This window comes from Anas platyrhynchos, chromosome 4, assembly GCF_047663525.1.
Source record: "Anas platyrhynchos isolate ZD024472 breed Pekin duck chromosome 4, IASCAAS_PekinDuck_T2T, whole genome shotgun sequence".
NCBI lineage: Eukaryota > Metazoa > Chordata > Aves > Anseriformes > Anatidae > Anas > Anas platyrhynchos.
Window position 1 is genome coordinate 39,568,389 of NC_092590.1, and position 24,210 is coordinate 39,592,598.

At 41.4% G+C, this 24,210-nt stretch overlaps 1 protein-coding gene across 1 annotated transcript in view; it reads left to right on the forward strand.

The window, feature by feature from the left end:
* Positions 1-24,210, forward strand: part of RNF150 (ring finger protein 150) — a 126,699-nt gene that overhangs the window by 52,536 nt on the left and 49,953 nt on the right. The window contains exon 2 of the mRNA XM_005022419.6: positions 19,184-19,434. Coding sequence (XP_005022476.2) covers positions 19,184-19,434 — 251 coding nt within the window. The remainder of the gene's footprint in view (positions 1-19,183; positions 19,435-24,210) is intronic.

A 24,210-nucleotide genomic window follows, 5' to 3' on the forward strand; every position in this document is an offset into this window, starting at 1 on the left:
TAAGCACGTTAATAATACACCAGTCCTCTGTTCCTAAACCACAAAAAAAAAAAAAAAAACTTTATCAAATCTATGCAACCTTTTTGGATTTGCTTTTCCACTCTGGAGTAGTGATAAGAGAATTTCAGAACTGAATGTCTTAACTCCCTGCGCTCCAGCTGAGCAGCGTGTGTTAGCAGCGTGTGTTAATAACTACAGGAGGCCTTGCCCGTGTACAACCTGCTGGTGTTTGCCTTATTTTCTACTGACGCTGTAGGCCCCCCACATGAAAATAGCGATATGAGAATTTTAATTCATTCTATAATGACTTCTTCCCAAGAGCTTGGAGAAATGGACATTTCTACAAACTTTACATCGTAATAAAAGCTGTAGTGAACCGCAGGTTGCTCCAAGTTAAAGAGGAACTAATCTGAAGTAATACCGTTGGTCCGGGGAAATTGCTTTGCATTATTTGGCCCAGGTGTTACTTTCATTTTTTTCCACAGCTAAATCACACGTGGGAATAACCAGTCACTAAATATAGATCTTCAATGTGGTAGATGAACTGAATTCTTCCTGTTTTTTTTTTTTTTTTTTTTTTTTGAGGGTCATTCTGCTCTTTAGCATTTTCGGTAGTACTCTCAGTCAAGCTTTATGCAGCAGCTGTCATCAACTTGCATAGGCTCCTGCTTCCGGTCAGAAACAGGACTCTGTATTTTTTGGGATAACTCATCTGCCCCCTTCTCTGGTGTTAGGTAGAAGTCAGCTTTGTTTGTCTATTTGTGCTGCTCTGTTTTGTGCTAATCTGCCTAACATAGAACTGATTTAAAAGCTACCCACAGTATGTTCTACTAGAACAAGTCTGAAGATACCGCACAGAGTCAACTGAAGAGTACCTTAAATTTTTGCAAGCGTTTTTTGGGTGTTACTGGATGTCTCTGAACCTCCACACATATGGGGAATGAAAAAATAAAGGACTGACAGATTTCAAACCTCCAGGTCATTGCAGCTTACTGAGATAATTGCCTAGTGACCTCCCTTTTGGATCCTTGACAAAGACTGTCTTTTTAACAACATGCACTTCTGCTATGACCTCTGATTAAGGAGATTAAAAAAAAAAAAAAAAAAAAAAAAAAAAAGAGAAAAAGAAAACTATTCCACTCATGGTCTTTCTCTCATTCCTTCATTCCTTGTAAACAAGTATGTTGCTGACTAAGGTGGTCATTCTTCTTCCCTAAGGGCTTTCTATAACCACTTTTTACAAATTACTGTAAACTGAAATGAACAGCTTTGTGGTTAGGAACGGCCTTTGGTGTGTGGAGATCAAGTTCCTCTATCTTCTGCAGATTTTGGTTAATGAAAGTGTATGAATTGCCTTGGAGGGGATTCATCCTTTTTTTTTTTTTTTTTTTAACCCAGTTTGCCTGAAGGCAAGGCCACAAATCTGAATGAGTCAGGTGAGATCCATTTATCATTGAAGAAGAGAGCAGGATATTTGCAAAGGGTGAATATTTAATCTTTTTGAACTGCAAGAAGAGCCTTGAGATGGTTAGCTTGTTACCAGCTGGGTTGAGGTGACATTAATTCCATGTTAGGATTTTAAATCAGACTACTCATTGATTTCAATGGGAGCACACCTGAGCACCCTTTTAATTCTGTTTCTGGGCATGGACTCATCCAACCTACATGTATGTTTAGAGTATTAGGTTTAACTTCTCTGTGTTTTTCTTGTCTTTCTTCTAAGATTTAAATTGCCATGTTCAGATTTTGAGATGAAACTCGCAAGCAACTGATCTGTAAAATGCAGAATGCATTGTTTCTATGGTTTTCTACTTTTTTTTTTTTTTTTTTTTTTTGCAAGTACATACCAGCTGAATATTTTTAGGAATAACCATGATGCCTGTAAGTGCTACAAAGTAGTAACTGAGAGAATCTTGTAAAAATAGCATTGAAAGTAGACCTCAGAAAGTCATTTAGGCCATCTCTCTACATTTTAAGGCAGAAGCGACTATAACCATTGTCCTTATAGGGCACAAGGTCGGTTTGTGTTTTTGTTAACATGAGTGCTCTTCCTCACCACACCAGTGCCCTTTCTGTAGTGGTTTAAATGCTCTTCAAAATGCACCAGGATTTTAAAAAGGCATGGCACTTACTGAGCTAGGTGTACTTTGTTTTGCTTGCACATGTGATGTACAAGTGTCCGAAACCATTTCTCCTTATGCATGATGCTCCGTCTTAGGTTGTTAGTAACCTGACAGTGCTTCATATAGCTAAACAGCAGCCCATCAGCGAGGAGGAAAGGAAGTCTAGAAGAATTTACTAACAAATCTGAAGTCTTTGTGCATGCACTTTGTTGGTTATTTCATTGCTGTGTGTGTTAAAAGAGTGTTAAAAAAAATAACCACTAAAAGACTGGATTGGAGAAGACCTTCATTTGTTTGGGGGTCCTTTTGTTCTTTCTATTCTGACTTCTGGAAGTGGCTGTACAAATTTCAATGTTTCAAGTATATTTTTGGAGTAGAAGAACTATGCATGTTGACATTTAACGTACCAATGTCTGAGGCTACCAGGCTCACCTTCTGGGGGTAATTTTACATAAATTGTGGCTTAGTAACATAGTGTGTTACTTACTGACTACATTCTTTTCAAATTTTGGTATTTCCCTCTTTTATTTCTGAACTTCCTTCATTTTGTGTCATAAATAACATTAAATTTGCTGAATTGCTGCCCTTGAATTACTTCAAGACAGGGTGAGCAGAAACAAAAAGAGAAGTGAGAGGGGATTTATTCAAACTTAACTCAAAGCAAGTGGCAATGTGAGAGGTACTGCCCTAAACACTAAGACTTCTAAAACATTTACAAGAAATAAGGAACTGAAGTTCTACTTTAAAGCCATGCTGAACATAAGCAGAATCAGAAAATTTAGGAGGAAAACCATGGGATAACAGTGCTGCTGTCTCATGACACAGAGATTTAAACACCCAAGCACAAAGACAGCAGCATTATTATTGTTAAATGTGTACATAATGCAGCGAGTTTGCATTTAAAAAAAAAGCAATGTACGTCATTGTATTCTCAGAATTACCATCCTTTGGGAACAGGGTCTCTTGGGAAATCATTTTTCCCTTCCACGAGCTTTGGCACCTGATGCAGGCACAGCTTTGATGCAAAGAGGCTGTGTGCTCTTTGTTTCTGCTGCCCTTTCCTTCTGTCATGCCTTGCATACGTGTTACCCAGTTCTGCCTGCTTTGCATTCACGCTGTGCTCCTGTGTGTCATAAAAGCCCCAGACCCATATTTTTGAGCCTTCTGCTGCATTCACTGTAAGAATAATGCTGAGGTTTTTCCTAGGCCCAGAGGATTACTGCAGAACTTTGTTTTACGTTTCCAGATCAAGTACAGACAAAATGTCTATGTTCTTTGGAAATCTTACGGCTTTTCAAGTACAACACAAGGTGCAGGCCTTCCCTTTGTGTGATGGTGACTCTCCTCACGAAACCAGGATGCTCCCTGGAGAGCAGATAGGGGTGATACAACAACTGTCTGGTCAGTCCAGAGTACTCCCCATGGGGCAGGACACGATGCTTTATTTCTCTATTTTGTTTGCAGCCTTATTGCAGTAAATATCTCTAGAATATAGATGTATAAAGACGATTCCGGAAGAAATGTACTAAAGCTGTTTGCAAAGAAAAATGCCTGAAATAAAATTGTTGGCTGATATGAGGGAGATTACTCTTCACTACACTCATGTTATAAATAGCGGTTTTAAGAAACACGAGATTTTCATTGCCTAATGTGGCACATACACACCAGAAACATGCAGTTGTGTGTAGATGCTGCATAACCTGGAATGTCCAGAGAGCTCCCTCCATGTGAATCGTGTGTTTTCTTAAGCCTGCATTTCCAGTCAGGATACTTGAAAGGCTAAGAAGCATTGCGTATAAGCATAAAGAAGATTAATTTCTCTGTATCATTCAGTTACGAAACACAGGATTTGATAATGGTGACATAAAAATAATGGTGTCTTTAAAGAGAAATAGAGACGTTGTATCTGAAAGGCACATCAGAGCTATAACCCTTTTCTTCTCATCATGCCTCTGTTTGACAGCGGAAAAAGGATAATACCCTGAGCAGATGAAGAGGGATTTCTTTGTCTGTGGGGGGTTTATTCTTCAATAATTATAACTTCTTCTAAGTAACTCTTTGGGAATAACATCTCTGAAATGAGATTGTGGAGTTGTATTAGCCAGGTAGTATCTGGTAGTGATGCATTCAGCCGCTGTTTAAAATGGCATTTCGTGAAGCCTGCAGCTCTGCTTCGCTGACAATGACAAGCTGTAAAACGCCGAGACGTTCTGTAGCGTGTTAAGAAAATGTTTTGCTCTTGCACCTGCCAGGACATTTGGGGCCCTGTTCCCTTTCTCCAGGATGTCTGTAACTTCCATACATAATCAATAGGAATTGCTCATATCCTGTGCTAGGAAAATAAGGCCTGTAAGCCAGTTTGTTAAAACCTGTTGTCTAAAGGGCAATGCATAAATAATAATGCCCAGCTTTTTTTTGTTTGTTTGTTTTTCAGTAGCAGTGTATGTTTTTCCTTCTCTTCAGTACCTGACATAATTGGCCTTACATATTAAAGGTCTGGTCCTGCATCATTATAAGCCAACGGGGGATTTAGCTTTCATTTCATTGTGGGGAAAAGGTGTGTGATTTCTGAATGGTAATACATAGCTGTCTTCCCTGGTTGTAATGGGGGAAAACAGGTTTCTAAGGTGTTTGCTTTTCATGTATTATAAGTGTGCTTTTGAGATGCTTATATTACTGTCATAGCAAGGCGTGCATTATAAAGATTTTTAAAAGAAGCTATGTATCCAAGCTCCACATAAATTTAATAAGTGTAAGGTCCCAGAGCATAATTGTTTCTCTGTATTGCATTAGAAAGCATTCCCACAACTTTCTCCATGTGAAATCAGGATAGAGAAACATTTTGCCTCTATAGAAGGATAAATATTTTTCTCTGGGACATTTAGACTTTCACATGCTGTTGAGGGTTGTTTTTCTTTTTTCTCCTGTGAGGAGGCCTGCTTATTCCAAACATTTTCAGGCCTGATGTGTAGTTTTAGCTAAGGGCGGGTGTATCTTGCAGAGCTTGAGGTTTCGTTACCACTGCCAACTATTCCCCGGTTCACATGGTTCATTTGTCTAGTTCAAGCCTGAAAAAACACTTCTCCTGTATTTCAGTTGTAGAGTTTTTTTTTTCTCTTTTCAGTTTGTTTTTGTTTGTTTTGTTTCTTGTCCTGAATCAGGATTTCTGCTGTGTGCTGGAGTTGGAACATCACCTTACAAGAGGGTGTACGTGTTTGGTAGCACGCTGCTTGTTGTGCCTCTGGTCTTGCCTCCGGAGCCAAGGAGGACCAGCTCTATGACTATTATGAATTCTGTAGTGAGACTGCTGCATGAGAATGGCAATCTTTGGGGAACTTCCTATCAAATATGCTCATCTCAGCACTCAGGTTACTTTAAGCCCAAAAGCCATTGGGGCTTACAGTTCCAATGGCAGGTGTTGGTGACTGCCCTGAATCCAAGTACTTCCTCAGCGCTTCCTTGGACTTTGGTCCATGTGGAAAGAAACCCAGAACTGTTCATATTTTGTCAAATTTTCTTCTTGCAGTAGCTGAGTGTGTTTGAAACTAGACCTCATAAGCTTGCCACCTCAAGGTTGCCAACCTTCTGAGAAGCTGGGGTACATGTTTAGAAAATTGCAGAGGAATTTTTAGATTTTTATAATCTGATCTGTTTAGTACAGATCATCAAGTGGCAGTCAGTTTCTCCTGTACTAGCTGAACACATTATTCAGCTCAGAGGACATGCTCAGTAAATAAATAAATCATTTCTCCCTGTTTAATCACTCTCACAGTTGAACATTTTGTGATTTATTTATGATTTGAAAAGCACGCCTTAAGACTCCAGCTGTTGACTCTCTGCCTTTTTTCTGGGTAGACAAAGGCCCTGTTGCTACCCATTATTTTCTGTCACTGAGGGCACGTGCACAGATATGTTAATGGATACATATAATCAAGTCACCTCCTGGTCCTGTTTTCAGTAAATGGAGCTCTCACATGCTTCAGGCCTCCCTGCAGCTGTGAACAGTCACATTATTCTTATTTTACTCTCAGTGGCTCTTTGCTTCTGCTTACTATTTCCTGTTTATAAATCCCAGGATCATACTTCTTTGCCACAAGGTTATCCTTGAACTCCATCCTGATGTGTTGCTTCTATTTCTTTGGTTGGCTGTCCAGTCAGAATAACTGCTTTCCGCGTTTCAGCCTCTTTTTGTTGTTACTGTTTTTTCTTTTTCTATTTCTATTTTTCTCCCCTCTCAGTTGTTTGCCTACCCTGGCTTCCTGGTTCCTAGAAACAGCACCTTGGTTGTAGGCAAATGCTGGCAGTGTGTATCGCCCAGACCATCAGGTGAGCTGTGGCACATTTCTCCTGCAGTCAGTCTGCTTTGTTATACTATTTCCTATAAGAAACAAGCTCTGCCTGGCTTGTGGCTGCATTTTGTTCAGGAACATTGATAGTTATGTTCTGGGAATCACACAAGGTAAATTCAGGAGCTGAGGTATCAGAAAAATGTTCCTTATTTGCAGTGTAAGTCCTTGGTAGGTCGGGCTGCTCTGCCGTGTGTTTATGTGGAAGAAAGGGATTCACAGACCTGCACGTGGGTGAGCTGAGAAGCCAGAGCTGTGTTCCCAGCTCTGCTATTGACTTTCCCTGTGACTTGGACACCTTGCCCTACCCTAAGCTGATAAAGTTTACCTGATATATTACAGCCACTGGAGAAGACGGCAGTGTTACAGCTACAGGGAATGACATCCAGCCTTTCAGTGGAATCAGAAGATCGTTTCTAGACAGGGTCAAATGCAGAAAAGCAGAATCTGTGGCACCAGACAATTTAGTTCAACTCATCAGTGTACTGATAAAGACTGGCATAGACAGAGCTCAGCAGACAAGGTGGTAAGCAGAGAATTTTAGCTTCTGCTTCATATTCTTCGGCTATGTGAGGCAGGGCTTGGGTTGGTGACTTATTTAGATTGAACAGACACAGGCGTGGTTAAATCAGCCCTATGCTAGGCTACAGAGCTGGCAGTTGAATCAGTCAGAGAAGTATTAGCAACTTCCAGATAGCTTAGTTGGGGTAGGAATAAACAAACAACAACCAGTAAAAATAATCCAGGAGTCCATTTAAGCAAACATCCCCTTCCCCCATCCATGTTTTTAGATGTCTTGTTCTCAATTTTGTGTCAGTTGTTCTCAATGACATCTCTATTCATGTTCTTTTTTATCATGTAAACCAAACCAAATGAGTTGTGTCTTCAGAAAACCCCGATACCATAGTTAAAAATGGAGTTTGTTGCCTGTGAGACCTTATCCCCGATGTATGAAGCTGCACTGGAAGTTTGTTGTACTCTTATGTTCTCAGAAGTTGATATTCTTACAAATGATTTTAAACTGGTTTGCCCTAGAGAATTAAACTATATCAATTCTAAATCCAATTTTATTTAAGCTTATGCCTGTTCATAATGCAGGAAAGACCTAACATTTATCTTCTGCTTGTTGTTTTTTTTCCTTTTTACATTAGACATTTTAAGTGTTGTTTACCTAAGGGATTGTATGGACAGCTGGAGAATTGCAAAACTAATGGTATTAGGGAGACTAATGAAATAAAAATTGATTCTTGAGGAGGGATGTGAATTTCATTCAGTCTGAATAATATGTCTTAGCCATGATTTTTGTTTTATTTTTACTAGTTCTACCTTTCTGATTGCAATATATGGAACAGGTCCCTTGTTTTAAGATGCCTTTAACCATAACACCCAAAAAGAAAGGTCCAAAAATTCAGCAGGGTGGCAGGTTTCTTTTGCAAGGCTCTCAAGCAAACAACATCTCTCCAGCAAAAACAAGGCAGACTTTATTGCTCTTGATTCTATCTGACGTAAAGCAAAATAAGACATGTCCCTCTCTATTTTGAGGTGTGTGTTTGATTTTTATTTACTTAATCCAGAAATTTGCAGACTTTTAAAAATAGCTCATAAATAACCAGGGGTTACAAATTCCCCCCTAATTGGTTTATGGCCTTGACCGGGCTGGGGCCAGTGGAAAAAGCTGCGACTGTGTCAGGGGACATTTCGAGGGAGGCAGCTGACAGCATTGCACATTTCCCCTCCTTTCCTTCCCCTGCTCCGCGTCCCTCAGTACACACAGGGTGACTTCTTTCCCGTTCTCTACAGACCTGGAAGAGGTACGCAGCTGGCTCCTTGTCAGGGTCCTTTCTCGGTGTGGCTCCTTGCCACCCATGGCATCAACACCGAGTGTGAGAGGAGATCTTCCTCCACGGTAACACTGAACTTTCTGAGGGGTTTTTCAACTTCTGTCCAGCCTTCAGGAGGTCTGATGGGAGAGTGCGCTGGCTGCCACATCAGCAGTGCAATACAGCTGGTGTTTGGGGAAGTGTCTGAGGCCACAGCAGCCCAGTGAGCTGAGATTTGACAGGGCATAGTGTACAGGAGGGCCTGCCCTGGGACCTGGTGCCCTGTCGGTCTGCCTCCCATGGCTGGCCTGCAGGAAGGTCGCTGTGCAGGTCCCACGTCAAACTTGCTGGGTCCCTAGGAGCACGTGTTTGGCCAAGGGTGGGCAAGGACTACTTGAACTGAGAAATAAGGAAGCTTCAATGTTGCTTTGTAGTTTTCAGAATGATTTTGTTGACAGGGATTAAAAAGAAATGTGGGCTAATTCTCCATGAAAGCTAGACACCCGCCTTTGCAGAAGGCACAAAGACTCGTGGCATCAGTTAGCCCAGTGACACTAACGTGAGGTGACAAAGATGAAGGCTCCGTGACTTACACGGAGCATAATGACTGAAGACTTTTTCTTCTTGGGAAAGTTTGTCTTTAAGATGGCAGCAACTAGAAAAAGTGTTGGCAAACCTGCCACTATAAATCAAACCTATCCATCCCCTATATGGAAAAGTATGTCCGAAGGTATGGAACGGCTTCCATATGAGGAGTGAGTGAGTGAGACGGGGCTCATTCAAAGAGATGACTAAGGGCTCCTATCACAGAAGTCTGCAAAACTCCCACAAAAATCCAATGATACTGAGAGATGTTCAACTGCTTTTGGAGGCTTTGGCAATGTGTCAACAATAGTCTGGCTCAGATTTGGCTTATTTGTCCTTTTGTTCCACTTTTACAAGTCATTTCCAACATTTTCTTCTTTTGCTCCATTTTCATTCACTGTTCTTATCGGTTATTTTTAATCCCATCACCCTGCACAGAGTGATAAAAGCAGTTAGTGCTTTTACACCTCTGGGGAACTTTTATCTGAGTAAGGAGAGAGAAAATCCCCTGCGGCAATTTCACAAAGTTCCAGGATTGCTGCTACGAACCTGTTCCTTGCCCAGCTGATTAGGGGTCACTTGAACTGGAACTTGCCCAGCAGTGATGCTCAGAACCACACCAAATTTACAGTGTTGTTTCCTAGCTCTTTGCTCTTTCCGTCACCTGTGCTTTTAAAATGGCAAACAGCTCCAGCCCACTTGGAGCCAGCTGAGCTATAGCATGTGGCTTCAGTCACAGTTGTCTCAATGTCTTGGTTTGCAGGGTTTCTGTGTTGGATTAGTAGGTGAGGGATTCTGAGGGCTGCTTTTGTGCAATTTTGTCTTCTCTGCAGAAGGAAGTGTTAGTGTCCTGTGAAGCTGCTCTGATGGTCAGGTTTGACAGTGCAGGCAGAAAATGTGCTGGACTTCAACTGGGAGCTGATGTAGTCCTGGTCATGGGGACCAGGGATGAGAGACAGTGATTAAAAAACATTCATCTGGTCCCCCTATCTATTTCCTATAATGAATAGTTTTCAACCAGAGTTGTAGATGAGCCCTCATGGACTTTTCAGACATGTTAAAATTGCGTGAAACATCATTTTAGAACTCAGGCATTTCAGCTGAAATGAGATTTTTTTGCAGACATGTCTCTCTCCCTCTTCCCCCTTCCCTCCCCTTCTTCCCTCTTTCTCTTTTCTCCTTTTTAATGGTTTAGAAAGTTTCTAATGATATTTTACTCTCCAGGGTCAAGTTTTGTTTATTTCGCATATGGCAATAGTAATTTTTTTTAACATCTCTGATGTTAGGAGTAAATGAGCAGGATTTGTCACTGCATCCAAAAAATCACTGATTCTGTCTCTAAATTTAGAAGAAAAGCTGTTATTAATCTGCATAGTAATGGCTACTTTTGTCTGTGTATAGTCTCGTGGTTATTTCCCAACTTTACATGTGTTTTCAATAGTCTTTGCTCATGAAGTTCACAAAGCACAAGCAGAACGTAACTCTATTAGCAGGACATAATTCCACATAGGTTAGTTAATTACGCTATCAGCAGCTCCAGTTACTTCCAGCACCATTTATTTCTTTCCCCCGTTTTATCTCAGTACTCCACGGATCTTTGCATGCCCATAGGTTTCGTTTTTACCAAATGTGTTCACGTACTGTCAAGGTATGGGCTCAAAGAAAGAGGAATTCCAGGTCCGTGCTGCAGCTAGCTGTGCTGGAGGTGGCTGGCCGAGTGTTTGCAGTGGGAAGCTGTGCTTCTGGCCATGTTTCACCAACTCACACCCCTCTCAGCCTCTGGCACATCCCTGTGCAGTGTGATGTGGCCTTAAGCGGTCACAAATGGGTAAGGCAACAAACTCAGCATGCATTTCCCCATGAAGGGGCAGGACGATGGCAGCATCCAGCAGCTCCTGCCAAAGTGCCCTGCTGTTGAAGGAGAGGGCACCAGGGGCAGGCAGGGCAGTGCCCAGGAGGATGGGAGCAGCCCCAGCTGTTCTGCTTACTCCTCTTTCCTTCCTGACAGAGTGTCTGGGATGTGGCTGGGATCTGGATGCTCTGCACTTATCTTCAGGGAGCCTTTGTCAAGTCACTCGACGTGTTTGCTCTAGCTTCCCCATTTGTATATTTATACCTGCTCTGAGAGCGCCAGGCACAGTGACTGGCTTGTGTTTGCACTGCACTCCATCCTGACTACTTCAGATGCTATTTAAGACATATTTGCTTTTGGCGTAAGTCCACCGGAGATAGCAAAGCAGATTCTCTTTGGTAGTGGGCGTGTTTTGCAACAACCCTGAAAAGGTTGTGTTTTGCTAATAAATTATCCCTGCAGCGTGTTTTGCTATGAGTTGGAGCCTATCCTAGCTGTAAGACCTTGCCTGAAGGATTCTGTCTGGCCACCTTGCACATGAAAAAAACACAAAGCATTGCAAGGCAAGTCCCAGAACAGAGAATTTATAGCAAGTGACACGTGTCATTAAAACCATACAACGTCTGGAAAACAGCGGGGATTTCTGGAGACATCTTCAGTGCAAATGATTAGCAGCTATAATGAAACTTTCCTGGCCACGATAGCAAAGTCTTGAAAGCATGTGCCTTGATTTGGGCTGGGGTCTGGGGAAACCTCTCGGAGAACCACCCGTTTTCTGTAATTAAGTGTGAATAAAGAACAACACGTTGATTAATTAGCATTGGTTAGCTCAGCAGACTGATGAGCTGACGCTGTGGGAACCGAGCCCAGGAAAAATGCAACTATCATGCTGTTTGATTTTGTAAGTTTTATAGCTCTTTACTTCTTTTTCCTTTGCTGCAGTTTCTGCATAAAATTAGAGGAAGTCAATATATTCTGAGCTCTTACAGCCTTGGCAAGATCAGCATTGATTACAAAAACATGAACAGAAATTTCTTTGTCCCTAAACAGTAATAAACAGTGGCTGCGACTGCTTTTTGCTGGAAAGATCACAGCCAGAAGCATCTTGCCTCTCCTGGTTTTAGCATCAAAAGAAATGAAGCGAGAGCAGCTCGGCTGGAGGTTATTGTTGTTCACCTCAGGATGAAAGCAAAAACTTTCCTATCAGTTATTTAAATACTGTAGCCAGTCATTAACATCAGCGGGTCTTTTTTCTTTACAGGTCACTTAACTATCCTATTAGATACTTGCACTTCTGCAGTGAAAAGTGATTCGTGACCAGATTGTCTAAGGAAAAAAAGAAGAGTTTGTGTCAAACTTTCTTCTGGTAACATGGAAAAGGAAAGGCTGGAAGGAAAAGGTGTCACTCCTCTTTCCAGCAGGCGCTCCCTTTTCCTTAGACTTTTAAGGAGCTCTGATTTACAGTTAAATGTTTTGGGAGATGGGTGAGGGACCAAGGAAGGCCCCAGCAGTGCCAAGAGGAAGCAAGAAATGAGGCAGAGGAGAAGTTGAAGGAATATCCGTCTGCTTTTAAACAGAGAGATAGGAAACCAATGTAGAATGGGGGCGGGAGGAGATGAAAGCACCCACATCGCTGCAAAGCAAGGGCTCTAGAGTAATTAGGAAAATAGAGCATAGGGTGAAAACTCGTGTTTTCATGCATGTCCACCAAAACGGGGTTGCATGCAGGAGGCATGATGCAGCCCCAGGTCAGCCTTGCATCCTGCCTTGCTGCTGCTGCTTTCTGCTTTGCTCCGGTGTTCCTGGGCCCTGGCAGCAGCTGAACACTAAATGCTCACAGGTAGTGCCCAGCCCCCAGCCCACCCCACTGCCTCCGTACCTGAAACACACCCAGACCCAGGACCGTCTGGCCCGTGGTCCTGTTTCTAATAAAAGAAAACAGTAGAGCTGTCTGGAGAAGTGTATAAGCGGGGTGAATGTTTAGTCCTGGCTCCCCAGCCTCCAGCATTATATGGTTCCTGGGTATCTCTGCCATTTGGTAGCTCTCAGTTTTGGAACACCAAGACACTGTCTCTTAACTCCTTGTTTTTGCATGTGAGGGCCTTCCCATTTTATTCAGAGCTGCCTTTCTTCTTTAAGAGCCTTTGGTGAGAAACCTCACTGAATAACTTTGCAGTACTTGGTCCGTAGTTGTCCATTTCTGTTATGAAACCTCATTAGAAATTGGTGTCCTTTCTAGTCCTCTGGCACTGAGACAGCTTTATGCAAGAGGTTGTAGATCACAGTTTGTAGTCATTCCACCTATGATATATGCCTGAGTATTACTGCTACTTACTGGGTCTTGCTCTTCTCTTTGCCATTTTTTTCTATAGTCCCATTTTCTGATACTTCAATTTGAGACCAATGCCTTGAATGCCCCATAAAAGAGAGTTCCTGCAGGGAATTAACCTTTTACCCAGTTTGATTTCTTATAGGTAATGCTTCACGGTTAGCCTTTGTAAAATTCCGGGACATTGTTTAAATGGTGTCTGTGCTGCTGCTTTTCTGAAACAGCTGAAGCTCAGAAATGAGTGTTTGTTTTTTTTCCGAAAATATTGCTTTGGTTTCCAATTACAAAATGTAATTTCAGCCTATGTTTATTGTTAAAGGAAAAAGAAAACAGGGATCAGCTGATATTCTGATCAATTTATAGTTGTACCATAAAGAACAGAAAAGCTAGGATTGAACTCTCATTGGATGGTCTCTGAGACTTGTTACTCTTGTTGCAACTATGAAAATATTAGTAAAATTTATTTAGTGTTAACATTCCATTGAAATGCCATCCAATTAACATGTATACTATTTCCTGTGTAATTTAACTGTGAAGAAACCAAACGAGATTGTAAAGCAATGTTATTTTCAAAGAGAACAAAGTCAGTAGCAAAAGGTAGTGTCTTATACTAGTCCAACAGACCAGTCTTGGTTATATGCTCAGTCACTACAGCACTGTTACCATGGGTTATCATTCTCTTTGATACTAGGCTGAGCTGTTTATTGTTCTGGAGAAAAAAACAATACTGTTCTTTAAACATAAAGTCCATGCTTTGCTTTACGTTTGCTTTAAAATGTTACACATAATCCAGATTGTATTGTAAAATCCATTCACACAGATGCCACCAGCAACAGGGGTATGGCAGGAAAGCAAGCCCATGGTTGGCAGCACATGAAGTCCTTGTGCAGAGAGCAAGCGCTGCTGAGCTCACTGGGAAGCATGACAGCCGAAATGTGGCTCAAGCTGCATGGGGCTGCCAGGACCCCCAGACCCTTGCTGAGCTCTGGGAGGGTGCTCCAGAGCTGGGCACTTCCAGGCTGTCACATTGTTCAGGTTTGCAGGTACAAAATCTGTGAAAGGAAATACTTCAGATATTTAGATTTTGATGTACAACGTAAGAGAAATCCGTATTTACACATTGATAGGGTATCTTGGAGAAGAGCTATGTCCCTCCCAAATTGAAATTCTATTCAAATAATTCAATTAATTACTTTTCTGACTGACTTCTGGCTGTTGCCAAGCATGAAGAATTGTATCTTCCAGGATGTGTCAGAAACATGCCACTTCTCAGAGCTTCAATCAAAACTTGACAAAGCATTAAAGAAGCAACCATCCCCCGGCTGGGCCTGACTGCTAATTAGATGAGTAGAGGACCGGTTTTAGTATCACCCTGAAGCTCTCAGAGGAGAATCAAGAAATGTCATATGTTTCTCAGCAAAGCCTGTGGTAGCCAAGGTAGAAAATCTTACATTCATCTTCTGTTCATGAAATCTGTCCATTTCTTGAAATGTGAGTGCTACAGAAGCCACTGTTACAGAACTGAGGTCTTTCTTTTCCCTGTCACCACTGAATAGATTGTTACACTTGAAAAAGTTTGCAACTTGGCATAAAAAGCATCCCAGCTGAACTGTATTTCGCAGCCAAGTGCTGTGGGGAGAAAGAAGGTTTGGAGAGGCTTTTCCAGGTATTTTTCTTAGCTGCACATCTTGCCATTGAAAACACAGACTTCATCGCTGCCTTCCTCCTCTGCTGTGCACCATCATGTGCAGGTGGCAGAGGATGGCTGGAGCTTGCTGCAGGCTCCCTCTCCCTCTCTCCTTGCTGTGCGGTTCCTCCTGTCGTTGGCTCATGGCAAGCTGCTGCTCCTTGGCCTGCAGGCTGGGGTGAGGAAGAGTTCAGGATGAGCCTCGCAGGATGGTGTAGTGCCTGGGTGATTCAGTGTCATTGCCAGAGCAACTCTTGTTAAGTGAACAAAGCAGACGCAGCTTGGTAGGGCTGTTCTGCCATTGATGGATTAGTCACAGGGTTACCAGTTTGTCCCAGGGACAGGGAAATAAGCTGGGCCTGTACATGGCACTTCAGCACCGTCCTGCTGGAGCCAGCAGTGCCCAGGCCCATCAGGCCCCCACGGATATCATGCCAACAGTGGTCCTGCCGAGTGCATGGGGTGCTGAGCACAGAACCTGAATAGCTGCACATCTTCTCCAACCAGAAACATTTGGTTAGGTGAATGTGCTTCAGCAAGTTGAGGTGAGTTAAAACATCCCAAATGCAGGCGAGTTCTATTTTATTTGTTTTGTTATTGGCACGTAAGGAGAGAGCATTGACATGTTTAATGTTTCTTAAGCCAGAGAAGAAAATCCATTCACTACAGCCTGAATACCTCTGGTTTATGAGCCTTTGATTCATCCTGACAACTATTTAAAAATTAATTTCAACCTCTGCATTAATCTTGGCCAGAAAAAGAAAAGAAATGTGTTAGGTAACGAGTGCCACAAAGTGCAGTTACCATTGTGGATGTGTGCAATGAAAGGCACAGTTAGCATTTAACTCACAAGAGAATCTTTAGCACATATTACCAGATACTTGAAGTCCATTGAATAAATGTGTACATGGGCATAGAAATGCATCTCTAATATTATTTCTTCTCTTTCATATGTATAGTTTCCCTCTATGTCAGAGCATCCCATGTGTCATTAGATACTGAAACCAAGGTACTACAGACATTTTGTTATGTGAGGGAAGAAAGGGATGTAAATTACTTTTTTTTTTTTTTCTTCACAATATTGGTCATATTTTAGATTAAAAAATTAGATTAATGACTTGATTGGTCAAATAGCACTCTCTATAATGCCTTGGAGAAATTATTATAAACTCACTAAAGGGCTAAAAATAAAAACACCATCCAGATTATTATTTGTTGCTGATTTGGTTATTTTTTTCCAAGAATGCTTCATTACAAATGGTAATGTTTTGCAAGAAAATAACCAGATAGCCTGCAATTTGAATATATTAAGTATTTGAATAAATAAAAGCAGCTGCTTGCCTCTTGCAATAGCTGTCTTCTGACTTTGCATTTCTAAACGCCTTTTTGTTTAGCATATACACTTGGCCATGTCTTTTCTTAGTATCTTGCATTTTGTGATATCTTGTAAAAGGCCCTAGGCTAAAGGTGTCCAAAGATCATCCTAACAGTGAGATGGAAGGAGGAGAGAGAGAGAAAGAGAGAGAGAAGGTAGGCATGTGGTTGCACTCCTGTTCGACTCCAGTGATGTTTCCATCATGAGTTGAAGACAGAAAGCTGCACTATAGCTTGATCAGAAAGTGCATGTGATGAAGAACAGGAATGAGGTTAAATTTATCCAGGAGATGATAATTTTTTTCTCCCTCTTTTTCATTACTTTAATATTAAAGAAAGAAGATGAGACACTGTGGGAACCTTGTTTTATTATTACAAAAAAGATTAATTCCATAATCAGTTGAATGTAATTCTTCATTTGTAGCATGTCATATCTGGCCTTTGTCCATTATATATGGTTGTCCAGAAATATACCAAGCTATATTCAGCTGTATTAGACATAATTAAAGATACTAAAAGCATATTTTTAAAGACATTTTAGATTGAAGGTGAGTAAGCAGTTAAGATAGTACCTGTATTTTCTAGTGGAAATATTTTTGTCTGTCTCTCCTTTTTGTAGGGGCTTTCATGTCTTTCATACAGTGTCCCAGCTCATACTGCAGATAATGCTAGGTGGCCATACTGGACAAGTGAGTGATTAGAGTGGTGGCTTTTGAGAGGAGCGATGGATTTCATTTCAGGATTTCTGGTTGTGGGATTTTTCACTGGGGGTTCTTTGTGGTTGTGTGTGAGGTGGTTGCTTTGCTTTTCTCATAGAGTGATTTGAAATTGTTATTTTTCTTCAAGAAGGGAAAGAGAACAAAATAAGGCATTTGAACAGCTGTGAAAAACGTAAGCACTGCTCCACACAATTTATCTTATTGACTCTAGTAAATTGACTGGCATGGCACATCATCAGTGCCCTTCTCAGCCACTTTGAGACTTGGCAGATTCTCCCTAGGCTGTTAGGGTAATGTTTGCATTAGCCCTTGGTAATAATCAGAAGTGTTGCAAAGGCAGGTTTATTTTCCCTGCTGAAGGTGAACCCTTACTTAGACACCCCTCCACCCCACCCCCCCCCCAAAAAAAAAAAAAAAAATCAGAAAATGATAAAAGCTTTACAGCCAAGTATCTCCAGGAGGGTTAAATTTCCTATCACGGCTATCTAAAACTCTTTTGACGCAGCTAAACCAGTGATTCCACCCAGCTCATTGACTGGCCTATTCATAATCGGGGAAGTATTCCTCTCAGGAGACTTCCCATCGTAAATGTGGTGCAATTTGCACTTCTGCTCCAAGACTTGAGAAAGGAGGGTTTGGTTCCCAGCTTTGCGGCATATTTTGTGTGTGAGTAGCAACAGTCTGTCACAGCTATTTCAGTACTTCCAGGCAATCCAGGCACCCAGCAGAACTGGAAAGAAATTCCAGCACAGTTAGCATTTTCCACTGAATGCCACCCGCCTGTCCACTTCAATAAGTCTGAAATTCTTAGACTCCTCCTGCAAGCTCTTGGTACCTAAATGCCTTTGAAAAGCTGGTTTATACCTCCCGGGGGATTTGGTGGAGAAACATCTGAGGCAGACCACAGGACCTGGGGCACAGTGCTGCTCTGGGGGAGGCTGGATTGGGTCTCAGCCTGGAGGAGGATGCTGTCAGAAATGCAGTCTCTGTTCATGGCCAGGCAATCCTGTCCCACCTCAGTGAGTGTGGCAAGGCAGGCAGCTTTTTGTCCTCCTGCCACAGTCAAAATGCAGGTAGCAGTGGGGTTTACGACATGCCAACTGATCTTCTGGGATTTCAGCTGGTGAAACACTCACCTTAGCATCATCTCTCTGACTTGAAACACCCCCAGTTTGTACCTTCTTTTCTAAATTCCAGTTCATGATCATTGTGTATGCTATCATATCTGGCGTGTTTCTACATTAAAGTCTATCTTCTTTGTCCTTAGCTGCTTAGTACAATTGAGGATTTGACCACTGCAAAACATGGGTTAGCTGTAAAAACAATATACCCTTTTTTTTTTTTTTGAAGTGAAAGAAAAATATCCCTAATATTAAACCATAAAGGAGTGAGCTTATATATAAAGCCAGAAGAGACATCTAATAAGCTGCCCCATCCCAGAGAATTTCAGACTGAATTTGTTGTTTACATAGGGCACATAAAAGAAAGAAAAGTAGTTTCAATAGCATTTAATGCAAATAAAATGAAAACAGTACTGTACACAAAGAAAAACTGATGCAGAGAAAAGGCTTGATAGATCACTGAAGGGCCTGATTTCTCAGGCCATGGCTTCAAAAGGGGTAACAGGATGGTAGGAAGTCCCTGCCCCATCCTATTGATGGGCACTCCTTTGCCACCTCAGCTGTATGGGGCTGATAAGTATATGGCTGTTTGCCACCTCAGCTATGCCAGGGGCTGATCTGTGCTGCAGTAACATTTATTTTTTTTTGTAAATTAAAATGATGCTGTTGACTTTCAATGTGGGTATAGCTCTTGTCCCTGCAGCCTTCTCCCATCACTCATCCTGGGTGTAAACAGCAATGCTTTGGTGCATTCAGCATGAAACCACGTGGGGATCTGTGATTGAAAGAGTTCCTGGACTGAGCAGGGGTTTGGAGGGGCTTCTCTGACTCTGTCAGAGCTGTGGCCATGCAAAATGGGCTATGATAAGTGCTTGGGGTGTTGGAGGGAAGGATGCTGGCTACAACACATCTCCCTTTCTGCAGTGGTTACAGCAATATTCCTCTAGGTGAGCCTCAGCAGAACTGGGAACCTGTGTTTGTCAAACTGTGAAACACATTTTAATTAACTCACAGAGGTGAGTTTATAGAAATACACTGTGTAACTGGTTCCAGTTGAAAACTTCACCAGATTCATCCAACTTACCTTTGGATGAAAATCAGGAGGAGAAAATGGAACTTTTTGATACTGATTTGCTTTTTTTTCCACTTGCCTCATCATCTTATCATTTTCTTTTATTATACTCACCTGTTCTAATTAAAGCTTCTTTTCTCTCTCTTATACGACAGGCCTAGATGATGTTGTAGCAATAATGATTCCTGAACCCAAAGGAAAAGAGATAGTGAGCCTCCTGGAGAGGAACATCACTGTGATGATGTACATAACCATCGGGACACGCAACTTGCAGAAGTACGTCAGCCGGACCTCCGTGGTGTTCGTCTCCATCTCCTTCATTGTGCTGATGATCATTTCGCTGGCATGGCTGGTCTTCTACTACATCCAGCGATTCCGCTACGCAAATGCCAGAGACAGAAATCAGGTAAGAAGGGCTGGAATGGCTCTTGTTTCCAAAAAAATCACGGTGGAATTCAGCTTTAAATAACTTTAAAGTAAAATTTGGGGAAAATAAATGTGTGGTTTTAAAAGAAAAAGAAAAAAAAAAAAAAGAAGAAATAGTGAAAAGAAGGGGGGTTTAAAAATGCTTATGTATGGGAAAAGCCAAGACTTCTATCAATACAGATGGGACTGAGGAAAAAAGAAATTAATGACTATAAAGTGTATGTATTATGGGTTGTTGTTTTTTTTTGCTTGCACAAAACACACAGGAAGCAGCCAGAAAGAGTCATGATGTTTATTACCAAAAAGATTCCTTTGGTACACACAGCCAAGTGACATCGAAATGTATATAAATTAACTAGCAATCCGTAAGATCAAAATGATGTGAAAAATATAGTGTGGTATGTGAATGTCTGTGTGGGAAACAAGGGCTCACAGTAAGCAGAGAGATTAAAAAGAACAGGAAGTGTTTTCATTTTCATGCTTCTTCAGAAAGGCCTTGAGCTTGAAAGGGAGTGTTCCTGTTCATTTGACAATTGTCCCTGAATGGAACAATTAATTAATGCTGTAGTGATAGCCACTAATATTAGTAAATCTTTGCTTTTGGTTTTGGCATCTTGTCTGTGTCCCCCTGCTCCACAGAAGAGACAGAAACTTAGAGAGCTGGAGAGAAGTCAGCAGCATTCTGTGGGAATGGGTGCTAGGTCCTGAGGCTCTCTCAATTTATAAAGCACCATGCATCTTTATGGTTGTTCAGCAGTGAATAATAATAGCAATATTAATAACAAATTTAATCTTTTCTGGACTGGATCCAACTATCTTGGCATCAGCAGAACTGTGAAGCTGAGGCTTCTACATTTCATTCTAATGGTACAGTAGAAAATATTATCAGTGTATGAAATCTGAGGAGATAACCGTTTTACTGCAGGAAAAATAATGCGCTTTAATTCAGAGATGTTTCTGGACCCTTAATAAATTCCTGTTGGGGCAGGGGGAGGGCTGGCTTGCTTGCTCTGCAGAAAGAAGTAAAAGAGAGTGTTAATCATCTTGTAGAAGAAAGTACTGCTGCACTCTAAAATATCCTGAATGTATAGGGATCCCTCACTACCCCCATTGAAATTCAGGCGTCTTCTGAGATAGGGAGCAGCTGCTCTGTATTTACACACAGAAAGAATGTATTTTACTTTTAAATGTACACCATGAAATTTTGGATAGTAAGAATGAGACTATCCCAGCTGGAATTTGAACATCACTGGCAGCAGAATCACTGTGACTGTAGCGGCTGTGATAATTTTTAGATGCTTTGGCTGCAAAAGCACATGTGTGCCTAATTTATGTACGTGAGTACTGTAAGCGTGCTTTCAATCAAGTAATTGTGCAGGCAGATTAGCAGAGTAAATAGACATACATAAACATGAAACCCAGCAAAATAAGAAGCTCCCTTCAGGTAATATGCGGTAGTTTGGAATGGACTGGTTTATGTGTTCAAGCAGACTTCCTATTCAGTCTTTTCTTTCCAAGGTTTGAATGAGATTAATTTGTGTACAACCAATTGTCCTGTGCGGAGATTTTAATAACTTTGTAATTAATACCAATTCTGTTCTGGAGAAGAATAAGAAAATAGGCCTCCTAGGCAATTATTTATTAGTCATTTTTTGCCAAAGCTTTATTAATGATACAGGGCAAACCAGAATTTCTTTATGCAGTTTATTCACATGATTTTGCCTGACATCTCCTCTAATTAGCTCTTACTTTTGTTAAGAAAAATGGTGTATGATACATTTGGATAAATCTCAACCATTTGTGCTGGTGAGCTTTTTAATCCTGGCTATGGACTAGAGTAATGTAAGTAGCTGTCAGAAGAGCTCGACTTGCTCTTGCCCTTTCCATGAGGGTCCTCTCTGCTTCCTCTAAAGTTCTGCTTTTTTTTTTCTTTGACACGTTTTCTTGTAGCACAAGGATGGGAGCACAAAGTCCTTGGATATTCATATAAATACAAGAGAAACATTTTTTATTGCTTTTTGGGGATATAGTTTAGAACATGGTTCTTTTGTCATTTTGCTCAAAAGCTTTTGCCATTCTAACTTGCATGTGTCTGAGTAAAGGTATTGAGCTTACTTGTTGGAAAGCCTTGCAGGTGTTTTAAGGCCCTTCATTGCTGGTCAACTTTAGGAAAGATGCTTCCTTCTATTTATATTTGATAAACTCTGGATAAAGTTTATCTGATGGGTGAGGTTGAAATGTTTGTACAAACAGCTTCAAATGAAGAGGGACCCAGCTGGCCTATTTAGTGAAAGCAGCGCTATCAGTTGCTACCCCACGGCACAATAAAGTCTTACTGTGCTTACTGCCCATCTCTCTAACTGCAAAAAACTGATTTATTAGATTTCTGTTTTAAAAATAAAAAGGAGGTTAAATTCATTTTGACATCTGAATGATTTTAAATCCTGCAGTTTTAAAGCAAGGTCTTGTGAGGGTCAGTGTTGTCTGTGTCAAAGCAGAACCTCTGCTTACCTCTTTGTTTACCTCCATCACGCATACCCTTCCTGGGGCTGTTTTATAGCCAGGCTGCTACCCAGAGCAGGTCAGGCTCCTCTGAATTTGTAGTTTTGGCACTGTGCTGAGGGAATGGGACAGGGTAGCTGACTGCTAAATACAATCTGCAGAAAAAGTCATTATCTGCAAGTAGGAGGGGTGTTGCAGCACTGCTGAGCAAGGTTTCTGAATATCTTCCATTGATCATTCCAAGCCTCTCCCTAAGTCATCTTCCAAGCCTCTTCCAAGCTGACCCACTTTAACGATGTCTTGCTTTCCTGCAAAATATGGTGCATCCTTTGGTCAAGCCTCATAACCACATCTGCCTCCTTGTCTTTTCCTGTATGGTCACCCTCCTTTCTAGGTCCACTTCCCATCTTATACACAGCTTAAGTTGTTGATCAGGCAGTAATTCCAGAAGAAGCTGACTTAATTGCCCATCTAGAAAGTGGTAGGTCCTGCTAATGAGACAGGCAGCTAGAAAGACTGAAGAATCTCCTGGATTCCACCTGTGATTCCCCAGTGAAGTGAAACCTGGACATACACCTTGTACGTCTTCACCCATCACTCTTTCACCACATGTGCAAAATCCAGGTTCATGTGCCAGAAGGGAGACCCAGCTCACTTCAGCTAGGTGCTTGGTTTAAGCGTATGGAGAACCAGGTCTGCAAGGCTTCCTACTACGTGTCCTGATCTGTTCATGTAGATGTTAGTGGGGAATTTCTGTAGTGGATTCCAAAACTGTCTTCCATTATGGGCTTGTGCACCTGTAGCGTGTCAGCTACAGCTACAGTCACACTTCCTACAGTCATAGAAAATATGGTTACATTTCAATTTTGATTTTAATGTGTTCAATTTTTAGCACAGACAGTCTTTAGCACAGACAACTCTGTGGTTACATATGAAAGTGAAAGGCAAGTAGTAATATTCACATGGCTGAAAAAAACAACTTTTTCTCCTCTTTTCTCACCTAAGAAGATGGCCAGCAAGTAGGTGGCTGCCCTGATGTTATGCCCTTTTGATATTATGATGATGAATTTGTGAAAGGAAAGCATAGCCAACCTGCTTCCTCAGCAGCATGTTCCTGGAGCCCTCCTGAAAATGTGAGAGTATGTCCACGAAAGACTGTTGGGACTTGTTTGCATCAAGCAACGTCAGGTTACAGAGCTAATTGAAGGTGCTTTGGAATTACATGACAGGTTAATTCCTGGAGGTAATTCAGCAAACTGTGACTTGTTGTCTCAGCCCTGTAACAGCCAGGACACAGACTTTAAAAAAATAAAATATAAATTTTCTCTTTCTGTTGTCAGTGAACCACAAGATAGGAAGACAGGAAGAGGGAGATGTTTAAGATCCAGACCTGTTGGCCGGACTTCTTCCTTGTTGTTTCTTCCCATTAGCTTCTTGTTAAGTAGTTTCCTCTAAAAACATTTTGAAACCAGGTGGGCTTCATGCTTTTTGCAGGATGGCAAAAGCCAAAGCAGGAAGTTGTCCCACTAGGGCTGTGGAAGGACCTGTGCATCCTGGATTAGGGTAACAATAACCTCCAAGGAGGGATCATAGGATATATGACAGGCATTGTATGGAGGGTCAAGCAGTTCTCTGAGAAAGAAGACTGGTGGTCATGGCTTTGCGTGAGGGTTTGGGGCCATTGAAGAGAGAGATGAAATCTTTGAAGCGGGCTTGGGAAGATGCTTCCCATGATGAAGTCTGCTAACTTGATCTGCGGTACAGGAAATGTGTCTGATACCTCATCCTGATGGTATAGCTCATTCTTCTCAAGGCACAAAGTGATCTCCTTCCTCCAAAGCTAATAGTTTAGTAAGGCCATTAAGAGAGGAGCACCTGTAATTTCTCTTCCACAGCACCTGCTGTCATTTCTTCCTCATGAATAGACAAGTGATGCTTTCCATGCTACTGTCCTTTCTTTTTAAATAGTAATGCCATCTCCACAAGACCACTGCATCTTATATGCTTAACTCCTTCCAGTCCAGTATTGAATGTTGCAGCCTTGGTAATGAGATTATGGGATTTATGATTATAAATCTCTAAGCTTCACTTTAAACCCATAAACTATTGTAATGCCTCTTATCTTCCAGGGACAATGATTGGTTAGTGATAGCATGCCTTTCATTCAGATAGAAGAATCCTTGAAAGTATGACTTTACTCCAAGATATTCCTGTTCTTTCAAAAATTAAATAATTCTAATTTGCATTTAAGTCA